Source organism: Taeniopygia guttata, chromosome 18 (assembly GCF_048771995.1).
Source record: "Taeniopygia guttata chromosome 18, bTaeGut7.mat, whole genome shotgun sequence".
Lineage (NCBI taxonomy): Eukaryota > Metazoa > Chordata > Aves > Passeriformes > Estrildidae > Taeniopygia > Taeniopygia guttata.
Window position 1 is genome coordinate 1,639,259 of NC_133043.1, and position 15,686 is coordinate 1,654,944.

The 15,686-nt window shown below is 58.6% G+C and overlaps 1 protein-coding gene across 7 annotated transcripts in view; it reads right to left on the reverse strand.

Annotated features, from left to right (window-relative positions):
• The window catches only part of BAIAP2 (BAR/IMD domain containing adaptor protein 2), a 38,745-nt gene that overhangs the window by 3,294 nt on the left and 19,765 nt on the right, over positions 1–15,686 (reverse strand). The window contains exons 7-14 of one of the 7 annotated variants that reach the window (XM_030287399.4): positions 8,761–8,913; positions 7,100–7,327; positions 6,323–6,518; positions 5,683–5,884; positions 5,532–5,600; positions 5,180–5,342; positions 4,870–4,968; positions 3,500–3,534 (exon numbers count right to left, since the gene is read on the reverse strand). In XM_030287399.4, coding sequence (XP_030143259.1) covers positions 3,500–3,534; positions 4,870–4,968; positions 5,180–5,342; positions 5,532–5,600; positions 5,683–5,884; positions 6,323–6,518; positions 7,100–7,327; positions 8,761–8,913 — 1,145 coding nt within the window. Of the gene's footprint in view, positions 1–1,110; positions 1,255–1,853; positions 3,058–3,499; positions 3,535–4,869; positions 4,969–5,179; positions 5,343–5,531; positions 5,601–5,682; positions 5,885–6,322; positions 6,519–7,099; positions 7,328–8,760; positions 8,914–15,686 lie in introns of those variants that run through there. The other 6 variants (XM_041719911.2, XM_041719910.2, XM_030287407.4 and 3 more) reach the window with 6 other exon arrangements.

Consider the following 15,686-nt stretch of genomic DNA (forward strand, 5'->3'; position numbering starts at 1 on the left):
GGGAGGTGTGGGCAGCTCTGGGGGTCCCCCTGGCTGCCTGGGGAGCCACCAAACCCCCCCGTCCTCCCTGCAGCCTCTGTCTCATCTGCCCGCTGCTCCCAGCCCCCCTTGGAGCCACACAATCCTTCTCCTGTCCCCAGTGGGAGCAATGGCCACAGCCCCCACGCCAGGTCCCACAGCTGGGCCTCTGGCTGGTCACCCACCGTGGGGGCACAGCCCTGCTAGCCCCCGACGTGGGTTCAGGTAAAGTGCCGTGGTTACCATGTGCACCTGCACCGAGCACCTTTGGGATGTCCCCAGAAGCTGGGACACCCCCAGAAGCTTTGGGATGTCCCCAGAAGCTGGCACATCCCCAGAAGCTTTGGGACGTCCCCAGAAGCTGGGACACCCCCAGAAGCTTTGGGACGTCCCCAGCCATCTCCCAGAGCACAAAGGAAGATGCTGAGTCCTGCACCCCTCTGGGACAGGGTCTCACTGGCAGCCCCAGGCCCCCTCTCTGCCATCCTTCACCTCTCCACATTTGCTTTTTCTTTCCTTAAAAGATAAATTACTTTTGCTTAAAAATAGGGTAATTAATTTCACACCTAATTAATGCAGCTGCTTAGATCCCTTTCCCTCCCAAGATGCCAAAATAGATTCTCAGGACTGGAGGGAGAGGAAAAGTTGCTTTGATGAGTCACCCGGGGCTCATTTAACTCTTTCTGTACTGACAGAGAAGAGCCACTGGGATGGAGCCTGCAGCTCCAGGGAAAGCAGCTCATGGATCAAAGAGAAATGGGGAAGGGGCTCTCCAGGCTCTGCAGTGCCAGCGAGGAGGGTCTTGACTCCTGGGGAGGCTCCTGCATCCCGTCCCTGGGGCCAGGACCAGGAGGCTCCTGGGACGAGTCTACAACAAAAAAAAGCTGCTCAAAAAACTTGCAGTTAGTGCGGCCGTGCCCGCGCCGCTGGCAGGGCTGGGGCCAGCGGGCACCTACAACAGAAGGGGCAGTAACGGGGAGCGGGCAGCAGCAGCTCAGCAGCATCCCAGCAAGCACAGCCGCGCAGCGGGGCGAGCAGCAGAGGCAGCCGGGGAGCCCCGCAGCTCGGGGACGAGCGGTGACGGAGGGTGCAGCGGGAAGCAGAGCGGTGGCACCGTCCCCGCGCAGCCCCGCGGCCTCACCCGCTGCCCAGCGCACCCAGGGCTCGGCCCCGCGACACCGTCACTTACAACTACGGGCAGGGGCACCTCAAAACCTGGCCACTTCAACATCGGGGCTGCAAGGGAAACAGAAGGCAGGTTGGAGCACGCCGGGACGCTTGATGGGAACAGAAGGTCGTGGTTAAGGAGAGACTTAAGGCCAAGAGCCGGCCGGTGGCCACCTGGCCCGAGAGCCCGCTGGCCACCCCGCACGCAGGGTCGGCGGGCAGAGGAAACAGGAGGAAAAAGAAGAAAAAGGAGGAAAAGTCATGTTTATCGAGTCGCTGGTGCTGTGAGGAGGGGAAGGAAGGGCACGGCCAGCCGGGAGCTGTGGGAGTGCAGCGGCCGGGCACGGCGGGGGCTGCGGAAGGGAGGGGGCGGCTTCCTTCCCCCCGTGCCGGCCATCGCCGCTTTCCCAGCGCCGGGAAAGCGCAGCCGGAGCCTTGGCATGCGGGAGCAGGAGCAGCAGCACCCCTCAGATGCTCATGGACGGGGACCCGGCCCTAAAGCAGCTGTCGCTGCTCCCACTCAGCGAAGCTGTTTAGTGCTGCACACAGGCAGCGTCCCCAGGGACGGAGCAGGGAACAAAAACACGGCCTGGGAATGCGCGGTGGGCGATGCGGGCGGTGAGGGCAGCACGCAGGCACGGTAGCCGAAAAAGACACCGAGGCCCAGCTCAATGCAATAAATAAAACTTTTATTCAAACAATAACTCAGTACAGGGCACAATTCTCTCTGGCTTTTAAAAAAAGGTTTTTCAGCACTTTACAATCTCCACACAGGCTTTGCTAGGCTGGGTTTGTGGTTTGTTTTTTTTTTTTCCCCCTCTACATTCAGCTATTCATTGTGAAATATCCTGGATTAAAAATCCTTAGCAAAATTCGGACATCGATGCAGGAGGGGCTCAGAACAGTGTGCCCGTAGGCGAGGAGATAACCCAAAAACTGGTCGGGGGTGGGGGTCTATTGCCAGCAATGTCCCAGTAAACAGGCAATGTCAGAGGTCTTAAAAATCACATCAGAAAAAAGCGTGAACAGCTTTGCAGTGGAGACGGCCACGGGCACTGGGAGGGCTATGGCCAGGCTAGTGCGGGAGCGGGACCCCCAGTGTGGGGTGGGAGCCCCCTGGGCACTGCCTCGCTCAAGCCTGCTTTGGGCATGCGAGCAGTCCTCGGAGCCCCAGCCCTAACGTGAGGTAACAATACCTTGCTACAAAAAATATATATATATATTTATAAAACAACCAGGAGTAACCCTTCTGGAGGGGTTCCCACAGGCGGCGGGACCCCAGCCCAGAAGCAGCCCTTTCCCCGGGGCGGGAGCTCTGTGCCATCCGCTTCTCCCAAAGCCGCCGCGGCGGGACGGAAGCGGATCGGGCTGAGGGGTGCTGAGGGGAGGCGCGGGGACGCTGCCCCCCTCCGGGAATGGCATCCCGGGCGCGGGCATCCCGGATGCTCAGTAACAGTACGGACACCAGAGGCCATGCATATGTGATCCAGTCTGGGAGTTTGGTCCAGGCTCGTGCGGGGCGGCCGGCGCGGCCCCTGGGGGGGACAGGGCACTGCTAACATCACACGGGAGGACAAACACCGGGTCCCACTAAGTGACAACTGCACCTGGGCTGTGAGCACAGACCTGGCAGCAGTTTCTGCTCCAAAAAGGCTTCAGAAACAAGGGCACGGTGAACACCAGGGAGGGGTGAGAAGCACCATGGTTTCCTTGAAGATCACAAGAGTTTCAAATCCAAAAGAAGTAGAGAAAAGAGAAACGAAAGGGAAGGAAAAAAAAGGGGGGGAAAGAAGCAGAAAGCTCTTCCAAGCAGCAAGGGGCCGCTGCGAGCCCAGGTGTCCTCACACCGTTGATACCAAACTGCCACTGCCGCTGCGGAACAAAGCACAGAGATGCCAGAGTGGCCGCGGGGCAGCACCGAGCCGGGAGCGAGCCCAGCTCCCCCCGTGGGACCACCAGGGATGGGCGGCGAGCTCCACCCAGCCACAGGCTCGGGCTCAGCCCCAGGGGCAAGACGGGGTAGCACCGAGGCAGAGGGCATGGAGGAAAACCCCAGCGTGGGCTCTCCGTGGCTTCCCTATCCAGGCACGAGCCTGGAGGAGGTCGGGAGACGCGATTCTCTGGAGGAGCACGAGCTTGGGGACACCAGGCTGACCCTGGGACCTGCCCTCCCTGGGTCCCCTCCCTCGCACAGATGTGACCTGGCCCCACCCCAGCCACTGCCAGTCCCTGGGGAGCCCACGCAGGGACCCCTGTGGGGACACAGCCAACACCACCAGTTCGCAGGGAATGTGACGGGAAGGTGACATCTTACCTGTTGACGGACCTCGTCCCGTAGTCATCGAGACCCTGTGGAGAAGAGGGAAGGAAGCACAGTGAGTGACGTGTGGGCTGCGCTTGCTCAGGTGCCACCAGAGGGTCACATGAACAAACCAAGGTGCATCAGGACCCAGGGCCAAGAGCTGATGCATTTGGAGAGGAAAGGAAGATATGGAGATGATTGGAGTGGGATTCAGGGACTGAAGTTCCACCACTCCCTGTAGGATTTATCTGGCCAGACATGGAAAAGCAACTGGTGGGAGAGCTCTGCTCTGCCCAGCCCCTCTGAGGAACAAAACTCTGGCTGCTGCTGAGATGCTGAGACTGTTGGAAAAGGGCTGCACGACTGAGAGACACCAGTGAAATGTTCTGTGGAAAGAGGGGTTGCCTGTATTCACTCCCACCAGAAACCCACAGGGTTTTGGACCATTTTCTCCTTTAGCCGGTGCTGAGCAGGCTTTGCAGGGAGGGACAGAGGGGCAGGTGGGGACCAAGCCTGGAGAACATCCCTCAAGGACATCCCTCCCTGAGCAAGGGCCTGCCTGCCCTAGGATACGACTGGAGCAACTGCTCTCCATGACAAACATGGAGAAAACTCCAGGAAAGAGGGGGAGTCTCTGGCCTTTGAGGTGGCCATGCACCAGCCACCAGAGACCCACATTCCCACCTTCCCAGGAATGCTCCCAGTCCCAAAATACCAACCCCAGCAGCAAATCCTGCTGGGCAACCCCAGCAAAACAGCAAGAAGTGGGGGGGTGCTTCCACCTCACTCCCTGCAGAGAGGACCAGATCCCAGCTGGCGTGCCCTGTGGAAGGGTCGGTGCTGATTGCCCTTCTCTCTCCATCCTCATCCTCTCCCCATCTGCCACAGCACATGATGCCAGCATGGCTCATCCCACTGTGCTCATTGTGGTGGGAGAGCTCCCCTACACCAACAGCTCCTGGGTTAGGCTGATCCCATCTGCTGTGCATCCTCCCTGGCTTGCTATCCAAGAAGCCCTGGGCTTGCTTTGGACACTCTGGAATCCTGTCCAGGATCTGCCCCAGTGTCCCCATGGGACTGTCACCGGCTTGAAGTGGCACATGCCAGAGAAAACACTTCCAGCTGCCTGTGAGCAGCCTGTTTCTGGTGGGAGACTCCCATGGAGTCGGCAAGTGTTGTCCTTTGGGGGTTTACGGGGCCATTTTGTGCCACTGCCCCCCATGCCTTGCCCGTTCCTCCCCATCAATGGGCTCCCTGCATCCCTTCACCCCAGCAGAGGTACTCAGCAGGAGCAGGGTCCAGGCAAGGCACGTGGATCACCAGGCACAAAACAGCCAAATTTCCATAAATCCCAAAGGAAACATTGCAAGCGTTGGACTTACAGCTGTCGACCTAGTGTAAGGCTTGTAGTGAGCGGAGGGTGCTTGGCAGAGGCCACTGGAATAGTCTTTAATTGCACACCCATAGGGCATTAGGTAGTCCTAAAACAACGAACAGAGGTTGGAGAGCTGCCCTCGGCACCCCCACGCATCCGCAGCGTGCCGGGAACGCTCCCGCTCATCCCATCCCAGTGGGACAGGGAGCTGCAGAGCCCGGCCAGCGCAGCAGGGACTGTGCCCAGGGATCTGCTCCAGCATCCCACAGTGTTCCAACGCCCCCCTGGAGTGGGAGAAGCTGGCAGGGGAAGCTCACCTGGGAGAAGGCGGGCACGGCCACGCTGTACGGCCGCTGCTTGAAGGTGCTGCCGCCCTGTGCCGGGAAGGCCTGGGAGGCCATGCCATAGTCTGGCGGTGGGATGGAGATGTCGTCCTTGTCCAGCAGGTTGCCAGTGCTGCTGCTCTTCCCTTGCTGCAGGCTGGGGGGCCCAGAGCAGAGGTGTCAGCTCTGTGCGGAGACCCCCAGGCCACCCATCCACTCCTGGCAAAAGCCAGCCAGAGCCAGCAACCACCCCGCTGTGCTGTTATTCCTAACGAGAATTCCAAAGGAATTCTTAACTCCCACCCCAAGGACACAGACTCCCGGTCACCCCACACAGTGCTCCTACCTGGTGTGGACCCGCTCGCTGCCATCATTGTCAAGGACCCGTGTGTAGGAGAAAGGAAACCAGCCCCTCCTGAAAGGCAAAGGCGGGGATGAAGCCAAACCCAGGTTTGTCCACGGAGGGTCCAGACCAGGCTGCTCCCAAGCACACTCACATTTTGGTTTTCTCGCTCTCTCCGTAGTGCCAGCCGTCCCGGGCCTCGGGCACCAGCAGTGTGATGAGGTCTCCCTCCTTGAAGCTCAGGAGGGTGCTGTTATCCCCGGCAGCGTGCGAGAAAATCGCCTGCACCCTCGTCCGGCCGTTCCTCTCGAGCCCGGCGGCCATGGAGCTGGAGCGTGGCAGTGTCTTGTTTTCAGCTGGGGGAACAGACACCAGTGGGTGCCCCAAATCCTTCACCCCAAGGCCACCCCCAGACACAGGACAGGTCCCCACCCCTCCTTATTTCAGCCCAGGTTGTACTACAACCTTCAGTGTGACTCACACCTTCCCCCTCAACAAGCAGGATCAGGCTCTCGGCATCACCCACCAGCCATGGCAAAGGGAGCAGGTTCCCTGTGCCTGATTCCACAAGATTTTCCTCCTGAAAATCCAGTGAAACCCCAGGGCAGAGCCCAGCTCCAGCATTTCCTAACTCCCAGGTCAGGAGGCACAAGCAGCACTTGACACTGAAGAGATGCTGTGGTCATTGTCCCCTCACCACCAGCACCCCAACACCCATCCCCAGCCGGCTCCCTGGACATCTCCTGCAGGCAGAGCCGGCCCCGGGGCCCCCGGCAGCAGGGCCGGGGCCTCACCTGAGGCGTAGCTGTTTTTCGGTGGCACGTTTTTGCGAACTGGGAGTGTATTGGAGTAAGAGTCACTCAGCTGCTTCTGAGGCTGGGGAGGAGATAAAGATTTGGGCTGTGCTGGCTTCATCTCAGACCAGTGGTTGTACCCGTCGCTGTCAGAGACTCCGTTCATCACTGGCATGGCCTCCTGCGCCGACATGCGCTGCGAGAGAGGAGGGGAGGGGGACACCGAGTGGCTTCATTAGGGCATCCCCTGCAGCTCCAGGGCCATCCCACTGCAGCTCCCCAGTGGGACACAGCTCCAGGGAGAGAGGCAAATTGGAGCTTCGTCCTGCTGGGTTTAGTTCCCAGCCAAACCAAACTGCTCTGGGCAGAGCAGTGGGGTCACCTCTATGGTGTCTTACTGCTCTGAGCTCTCCTGAACCTGACAATTCCCTGCTGAGCTCTATGCTCAGCTCCCACATCAGTGGGACACCCTCTTCTGAAGGGTCCTTCATCCCACAGTTCAGGGACAAGCCTGGCAGGCAGGTCCAGCTCCTGTGTCCCCAAACAGCGCCGGGGAGCCCCTGCTCTGCCAGAGCTCAGTGACTCTGGTGGGATGGGGCGGGACAGGGTCAGACTCCTCCCCACATCCCAGGACGGCCCAGCACAGAGCTGCCCATCCCTGCCATCAGTGACAGTCCATCCAAGGGCCACTTGCCGAGGACAGCGGTGACACCGGCCTGGCCTCGTCCCTCCGGCTTTGCTCAGAAGGGCAGGACAGCTTCCACCAGAGATACTTACTCCTACAAAAGGTGCCAGCTCCGGGGGGACAGGGAGAGGTTTGGCACCAGGGATGGGATCAGAGATGATGAGGTTGGACTTGGATGTGGACAGAGGGCTGGGCATAATGGTGCCATTGCTGCTGGCAGCCATCTGCTGCATCAGCTGTATGGCGCGCTCCGGGATCTTGTTGGGGTCCGAGCAGGATTGCTGCCACAGCGGCAGCTTCTGCGTCAGCATCTCCTTCCCCTGCAAGAGCAAAACGAGGTGTGAGGGCACAGGGGTGCAGGTGGTCTGCCCCCCTTCCCTGGGCAGCACCACATGGATCCAGGGCTGAGCTGGTCTGGGACTGATCAATGGCTCTGTGCATGGCACAGGCAAGATAACACACAGGGACATCCCGCTTCCAGGCTCTGATGGCAGCAGAGCCAGGCAGGTATCATGAAAAATGGGAATGAGGGAAGGAAAAGGTAATCCATCTCTCCAGTTTATTCCCAGATATCCTGTGTGCAGCGTCTCCAGGCTACAGGGAGCTGGGCCCCACGTGGAGCAGAGAAATAAAACCGGCCCAAAACCTTGACAGGGCACAGCCCGTGCTCCAGGCTGTCCCCACATCCTGAGGGATGAGCTGCTTCCTTTGGGTGCTCAGCCCCAGTGACCTCCGGGTCCCTGTGCTGCATGCAAGCCCCACTGCTCCCTGCCTGCAGGACTGGCAGCCACCTACTACCATGCTCCAAGGGGGAACTAGATGGAGCCAAACTTATCCTTATTCACCCAGAATATATGAGCATCCCCTTGTGTGACTCAGAGGGGGAAGGTGTCCCAACCTCTCGAGGTCACTCCCCAATACAGCCAAGGGTGACACTATGTCTCTGCTCTGCCTCATCTGGAGGCAAAATGTGGTTCTGCATATCAAAATCCCCCTCTAAATCCAATTTCAAAGTCCCTGCATATTTCCCCAACACCAGCCAGCAGGTCCAGTCTCATGATCCTGTGGAGCATCCTGCAGGAGCCCTGGGCAGCAGCAGGATGGAGTATTTTAGCAGGACACACACCATGCTCTGGACAAGCTGCCAGTAAAGCCCCTCCTGCAAAATCAGCCTCTGCGTGCTGCTGCAGCAAGGTTTTGGTTCGTTCCTGCTGACCACCAGCCCTGGGGGGTGTTCTTTCCCTCCTGCACTCCACTCACCAAGCCAAGCGTGGATCCATGCTGTGGATGTGCCAGGACAGAGCTGACTAATCCCAACTCCCTCTCCTGCTCCAGTGCCAAGCGTGGCAGTGACAGATGGCTGCTGTGAGCCACGGAGGTGGTGGGGAACAACCAGAACGGGAGCATGAGGCTGCAGGAGCAGCACCAGCCTTTGTCTGGATGGATTCTGCTCCAGACCCATGCAGCTGCTGCAGCTTCCCAGGCAGCCAGGGGGCAGCTCCAGCCCTGGTCCAGGACATGGGGGCAGCCATGGGCGGAAGGGATGTGGAGCACCATGGCCAAGAGGGATTTGGAGCAGCTGCTCCTACAGGGGCAGTTGCCCTGGAATCATCTGCAGGTCCATCACCCCCTCAGTCCCTGAGCTGCAGGGGCTGCACCAGCTGTGGCTTTTGGGATATCAAGCTGTTCTACGGGATGCAGCTTGAGCTGGGAGCACCCACCCAGTGCCAGGGCAGCCGCGGGTCCCACTCACCTTGGCGTGGTAGGTGATGGCGCTCTTGGCCACCGCGCACTGCTTCTCTACCAGGAAGCAGAACCGTCTCCTCTCTTCCGTCAGAGCTGTCTTGTAGCCATCAGAGATGTAGTTTTCCAGCTCCCCTTGCTTGTTGCTGATGGCTTCGATGTACTGGAACAGGGAGAGGAGCAGGGAGGGGGCTGCCGGCAGCGCTGCAGAGAGGGGCGGGCGGGACCCCGGCACGGGACACGCACAGGGACACGCACGGGGACACACACAGGGACACACACGTGTGCCTGCACAGCCCCCAGCCCGCCCTTACTCATCGGAGCCCCCCACGCAGAGGCGCTGACTCAGCCCGTGGGCTGCACGGGACGAGCTGTACCCAGCGGCCGCCCGCTCACCACCCGGGCTCGGAGGCGCTGCCGGGGGCTGCCCCGCTAGCCTGGGACTGGCAGCGGCCCCCGCAGCCCCCGACTCGTCCTGGCAGCTCCAAGTCCCTGCCTGCTGCCGAGGGATGGCACAGGGACCTTGCCACACACAGGGCCAGCAGTGCCTCTGAAGCTCCCGGCAGTGCCTTCAGTCTGTGTTTACCACAGGGGACGCAGAGCTGGTGCCAGGGCAGTGCCACACACTGGCTCAGGACACCCTGGCTGTTCCCTGGTGCCACACCCTGGACTGGCAGACACTGGCCCTGCCAGTGCCAGCAGCTGGAAGCTCCTCCTCTCCCGACGTGATGGGTGCCAGCACGGCTGTGCCACGCTGGGCTCTGCCAGCGCCACACAGGCTGGGCTGGGGGAACCCAGCTGCTTTGCTCTGTGTGATGGAAAGGTGGCACAGGGGACTCCAGGGACCACCAGCCTCCCTGAATACAGAACACACGAGGTGCCCCCAGCTCCCTGACTTGGCCACTTCCTCCTCCCTTCATCCCTTTGGATGCTCCCAGCTTCCATCTGCCATGTGGCACCAGGGGAGCAGCCACCGAGGCTCTGAGAGCAGCCCATCGCTGTCCCACGCTGTGACACCTCCTTGCCACCACCTCTTCCCTAGCACAGTAGGAGCACAACACTGGGAAGCCACAACACCCCCAGCCCAGGCAGGACTGGACCTGCTTCAGGCAGCCCAAGCTTCTCTGAGATGGGAATTAAACTGGAAATTCAGGGCCCAAAGCAGCTTCGCTGCTTCTTCACGGTTATCAGTTATTTTTAGCATGCTACAATATTTATTAAGAGTACATAAAATGGAGCAAACCAACAAAAGCAGCAAGATTCAGTGACATTCCAGACTTCAAAGGGGGATTATTTTGGGGCTGGACCTGCTCCTGGCTCCTACCCTGCTCCGAGCAACCCCTAAGAGGAAAACCCAGTGCAGGGCTCATGCTGTAGCCAGCAGGTTTTGGGCCTCCCCACATTGCACCAACCTGAGTGAAGGAAAGCACATCAGTGAGAAATGGATTCAAAACCCAGTCTGCAACCAACAACCCTATTTCTAAGAGAATTTTTTCCTCCAAAATGAGAAAATCCAGGGCAAACGCCTGTGGCCATAAGGAGAACTAAGCGAAGGGAGCTGAGCTGATGCTACTGGGCACACAAGTGGAAGTGATGGCATCACCCCGAGGCAGAGACACGGGGCACGGCACTTGGGACGCCGGGCAGCAGCCGAGCTGTGCCAGCACAGAGGCGCTGGGGCAGCGTGGTGCAGGAAGAGGCAGCAGCAGCCCTGGGCACACAAAGCCCCAGAGGAGTGATGCAGGTGCCAAAGGAGGAGGAGGAGAAGGAGGAGGAGGGGGAGGATGCCCTGAGGAAGGCTCGGGACAGCAGCACGCCGCCTCCTCCCGGGTATTATTAGCCTGGAACAGCGCAGGGACAGAGCCCAGAGGCAGCAGCCTGGCAGCGGTGATGGGAGCTGGGGAATGGATGCCCCAGTGCCAGCCTGGAGTGCCCCTGGCCCCTCCAGCACAGCTACTCCTGGGATGGACGAGCCCTGCTGCCCACACCCATCTGCAGCACGGGCAGCTACACAAGAAGCCTCTACCCCAGGGGAAGGGGCAGGACAACGCTCCCCCTCCTGCAGAGCCCCATTTCTGCGCAACCCTGACGGCACCTGAAATAGCAGGATGCCCATTAATTTAATTAATTTCATTTTTCCCCATCATCCTGCTTAATTTACTAACTGGGCCATCAAGAATGAGAAGGTGAGGAGTGAAAAGAGCTCAGCTCTGGCTAATTTGGCTCAGTAGCACGAGGCCCATCCCGCCACGATTCCCTGCAGGATCCCCATCCCTGGGTCAGGCACGGCGGGCGGGCAAGGCTCCAGCCCAGACACACCACAACACAGGGAGAAACCCTGATCTTAGCAGCGTGAGAGCTCCAGCTTCCAGCAGGATTTAAATACGCAGGTACACAAGCCTGATTTACACCCCTGCTCTCAGGCTGGTTTTGCAAGGCTCCTGCTAATTCCTGTGCTGAGGAAAGGCTTGTCTCAGCCAGTCGGAACACGCCGCTGCGCGAGCGCAGAGCCCACGCTCTAAACTTAGTACTCAGAGCTTTATATACTTTATGTAAATATGCTCCGTGTGCCATTGATTTATCCAGAGCCTTGATTTTATTCCATCACAAAATGGCGAGCGACACTCCTTGTTCACGAGGTGGTTTTCAGTTTGGGTTTGCTCAGAATGACAGTGGGCTTTCAGATAACGCCCAGAAAGGCAAATTTAAATAAAAAGCCTGTTATATATGCCAGATGCACAGGGGAAAAGTAACACACAAAGCACAGTGTAAGATCTTGGCACTGCATTCCAAGGAGAAGCTCTGCCTTACCCAGGAGTGAGGCTTCACCTGCAGCCAGGTGCCCACCAGGACCTCAGGGCTGCTGCTCTCGTCTCCGTTCCTCAGAAATGGGGGAAATCTCACCCACCTCACACTCTGAACCACAACCAAACACCTTTCTCAGCTTGGCATGACCGGATCCCCTGAAGGGCTGGGGCAAGGTGCTTCCCTGCCAGGTTCAGCAGCTTCCCCAGGACCCCACTGACAAGCATGAACCACTCAAGCACTGCACTGTAAACTGAGATCTTGATTAATTGAGGTTGTCAGCTTTAAATTCACAGGTTAAGAATCATCTAAATAAAATTCCTAGTTTGAAGGACCTATCTGTGATCCAAGCAGGCAGGGAGGCAGCCAGGGCGGTGGTCGTGCCCAAAGCCAGGGCATTCACCAGAGCCACCCAACAGCTCCAGAAAATCTTTTCTGGGTTTCTAGGTTGGAGAGGCCTCAAATAACTCCCCCGTGCCGCGCCCCCCCGCCTCCCGCATCCACTTCCAATTCACCAGGAGCCGCTGACCTAATTAGCAGTGTCAGCACGGGCAGGGGCTTTGCCTGCTGGGATTCTGCCAGGATGCTGCCGGGGCTCCTGCCCGCTCCTGGGGTACCCCCGGCTGCAGGGGCTCAGCCAGGGACCCCCAAGCGGGCACCGAGCGGGGCTGGAGCCACGGCGGGCAGTGCCCGTGCCAAAGCCAAAGCCAGTCACCCCACGGGTCAGACAGAGAATTGGGAGCACGAGCAGATGAAAAGGGAACGAGCTGCTGCCAAGTCCCAGCTGGAGCAGCCGCTGTCGTCCCGCACAGAAAGCCAGGGCACGCAGCCCTGCCACCTCCCCAAGGCCACAGTGACAGCTCCTCAGGGAGGTGCAGATCAAAGAGCAGCTGAGAAATGTCAAGCCCCGAGCTGCGAGGGGCACACGCTGCTGTCAGCGCAGGTGGAGCAGCAGCGAGCTCCAGCCGAGCCTTTGATAACCACAGCCTCGCTGGGAAATGAGTTCAGACCTCCCATCCCAGCCTGGAACGTGCAAACACAGGGAACACGAGCCAAGGGCAGTGCTGATCTCCACCACAGGAATCATCACTCCAGATCCTTCTTTGTGTGTTTGACACTGACCAGGCTGAGCCAAGGGCTGGCCCCAGGGATAAGAGGGGACCCCCAGCAGGCTGAAGCTGCCTTGGGGTCACCAGCACAGCACAGCCATGAATTTTGGGGCCAGAAAGCCCAGAGGAGCACATGGCAGGCACGCTTCCACCCAGTACCAGGAGGGATGCACAGCAGGGAGGGGCTGTGCCAACTCCAGCTCTCATCCCAAGGAGGAATTGGTCAGGACCAGTGGTACAGAGCAGTGAGAAAAGAGAAAGGAAAGGTCAGGGAAGAGAGAGGACTGTGCTGGATCGATGCAGCAGGCTGAAATACCTGGAAGGAGTAAACATGGAGAGAAGGGAGGATTTGCTTAGGCAGTCACGAGGGAGAATAGCTAGAAATGGGATAGGATAAAAAAGAAGTTAGGTTGATTAGCAGGGGAAGAGCATCTGAGCTGGGGAACAGATTCAAGGCAAACCTGCTAAAACCCCATCACAGCACAGCGGCAAAATGAGCAGAGCAAGCAGCCAGGGATCCTCAGCCTGGACAACTTTTCCTCATTCCCAGAAACTGCTGCTTGCGAGGCAGCTGGCAGACCCTGGAGCAGCCCTGGGGGAGGCACTGTCCCCTCCTGGCCCCTGCAGCCCCCACCCAGCCCCGTGTGTCACCCAGGGGGGCTGGCTGCCGTGTCCAGCCAGGCACGGCCCCGCTGGATCCCAGCCCAGGGGTATCCCGGGCTCCTCCACAGCCAGGAAGGAGAGCAGAGCTCAGGATGACCCCTGACCAACCTCTCCTGTAATATGGCAAATAAAACAACAGCCCCTTGGCAAGGAATGGCCACCACTGGTCACCACAGGAGCCCCCCAGAACCACAGGGGAGCCCTGCAGGTTTCCCAGGGAGGGGATAACCTCCCCGTGCCCCGCACAGCACCAGCACCCCCAGCCAGGAGAAGGGAAGGCCCTGGCCCTGCTGTGCTGCCCACCAGCCTCCCCAGCTCGGCTGCAGCCAAAGCTCCCTGGGGATCAAAGCCAGGCCAGGGCTGCTGATGGTTATCCAAGGTGATGGGAAAGGCAGAGCAGATCCCGGGGAGCCAGCCCCCAGAGCCAGGGACGCCAGGCTGCCCTCCTCCCCTGGGAAGGGCTGTCTCCCCTCGTTTTGTCACATCTGCAGCAGCCCCAGCCCCAGCCCTGCCCTGCTGCTGCCCGGCCAGGCACACATTGGTGTTACATAAAATCCAGAGAGCAGAGCAGCAGGGGAACGCTGGCTTCACCTTCTCCTGCCTAAAACGTTCAGGAATGTTCAGAAGAAACATTCCTCAGTGCAGGAACAGCCTGGGTCAGCAGCTCACTGCACAGATTTGGTACCCAACACAGCCCTGAGCTGCACAGGCACTTCCAGGAACACCCCCAGGGATGGGGCAGCCACAGCTTCTCTGGGCACTCTCTGACAGGGCCTCACCCCCTCACAGAGAAGAATTTCTCCCCAGTATCCCATCTAACCTGGCCCTCTGGCACTGGGAAGCCATTCCCCTTTGTCCTGGCACTCCAGGCCTTGTTCTAAGTCCCTCTCTCGTAGCCTCTTTAGAGACTGGAAGGGGTTTCTCTTCTCTTGCTGGGTTTGGGCATATGTCCTCCCTCAGCCTAAATCCCAGTGAAACCTGGAGAGAGTCGGAGAGAGCTCGGAGTCCTTCCCTGTTTGACTTTCACATAAACCTCGTAACCTGGTTTGTGCAAGCTCTGTGTCATTTGGAGCTTCCTGACCTACACCTAAAATTATTTCTCCTGATGGGAATATCCAAATGAGGTTTCAATGACAAAAGCTGATAAAACCCCACACCCCACAGGTTATTTGGCACAGTGGTATTTAATGTTTAAAATATTCCCATGGGAGCAGGGGTGGGTGAAGGCAGAGGCTGAGCTCGGCCCCCACTGCCCACCCAGGGTCACCCACTGTCATCTGGGTCAGGCACAGCCTTTCAGGACAAACACCCAGCCCCAGCATTGCTATTTAGGCTGAATTACAGCCAGTTTTGTCTCAGCCCAATGCAGAAATCCAATTGCTCACAGTGCTAATATGATTTGATAAATACTTTGAACCAACATAACTTCATTGCTGAGCTGCTGATTCAATCCAGGTCCCAAACTCATCATGACCTTGATTTCATGGCCTGATCACAACCAGCCTTTAATGAAATTACAGCACTTGAGGTTCCTTGGCGATTGTTTAATCTTAATATTGTTTTCATTCTTCTTCATCAGGGATGTGAAGTGAATGGAATTGGTTTGCTCTCCCGGTTTTCAACACAGGTCAAGCCCCATCTCAGTTACTCCACGAGGAAGATGAGGCACATGAGGCTCTCAGCCCTCACTCCTTGCGTGGAACAGCAGCTTGGGACTGATTCAGAAGGAATAAAAGCCTCTCTTACTGTGACACTCAGCAGCAACAACCCCCAACCACAGCATTGCCCCTGACCAGGACAGGGCTTGGGGGCTGGGAAACCACTCCTGCAGCCTGGTGCCACTTGGAGCTGGTTTAGAGCTCCGTGAGTCTGGGCTGCAGACCATGAGGTGTTTTAACTCCTCAGCCACTTCATGCTGCAACACTCGTCCTCATCTGGAAAACTCCACAAAACCAGCAGGAGGACAGGGGCCAGGTGATGTGGGACTTACAGACCACGCTGGACCAGCTGATGCAGCTCAGGAGAAGCCTGTGAGCATCACACACCCTGAACCCCCTCCTCCAAAACTTCTGCTCCCCAGCCTTTGCTGTGAGCAGTCCCTGCTGAGCTCCAGTATTTATTTCTGCTTTCTAAAGCGGAACAGCTGAATGGAACAGGTGAGATGTCTGGGCTGTTGCACTGGGCTCTCTGATTGATTTAGCCAAGGGCTGTCCTCTGCCAAAAGCAGGGCCTGGGTGGCCCCAAACCTGCTCTCAACTCTGACAAATGTTACATAAACCCTGAGGTCCCTGCAGGACAGTCCTGCTGCTGCCACCACGTGTCTCAGCCACCCGTCTCCCTGGCAGGTGATGACAAGATG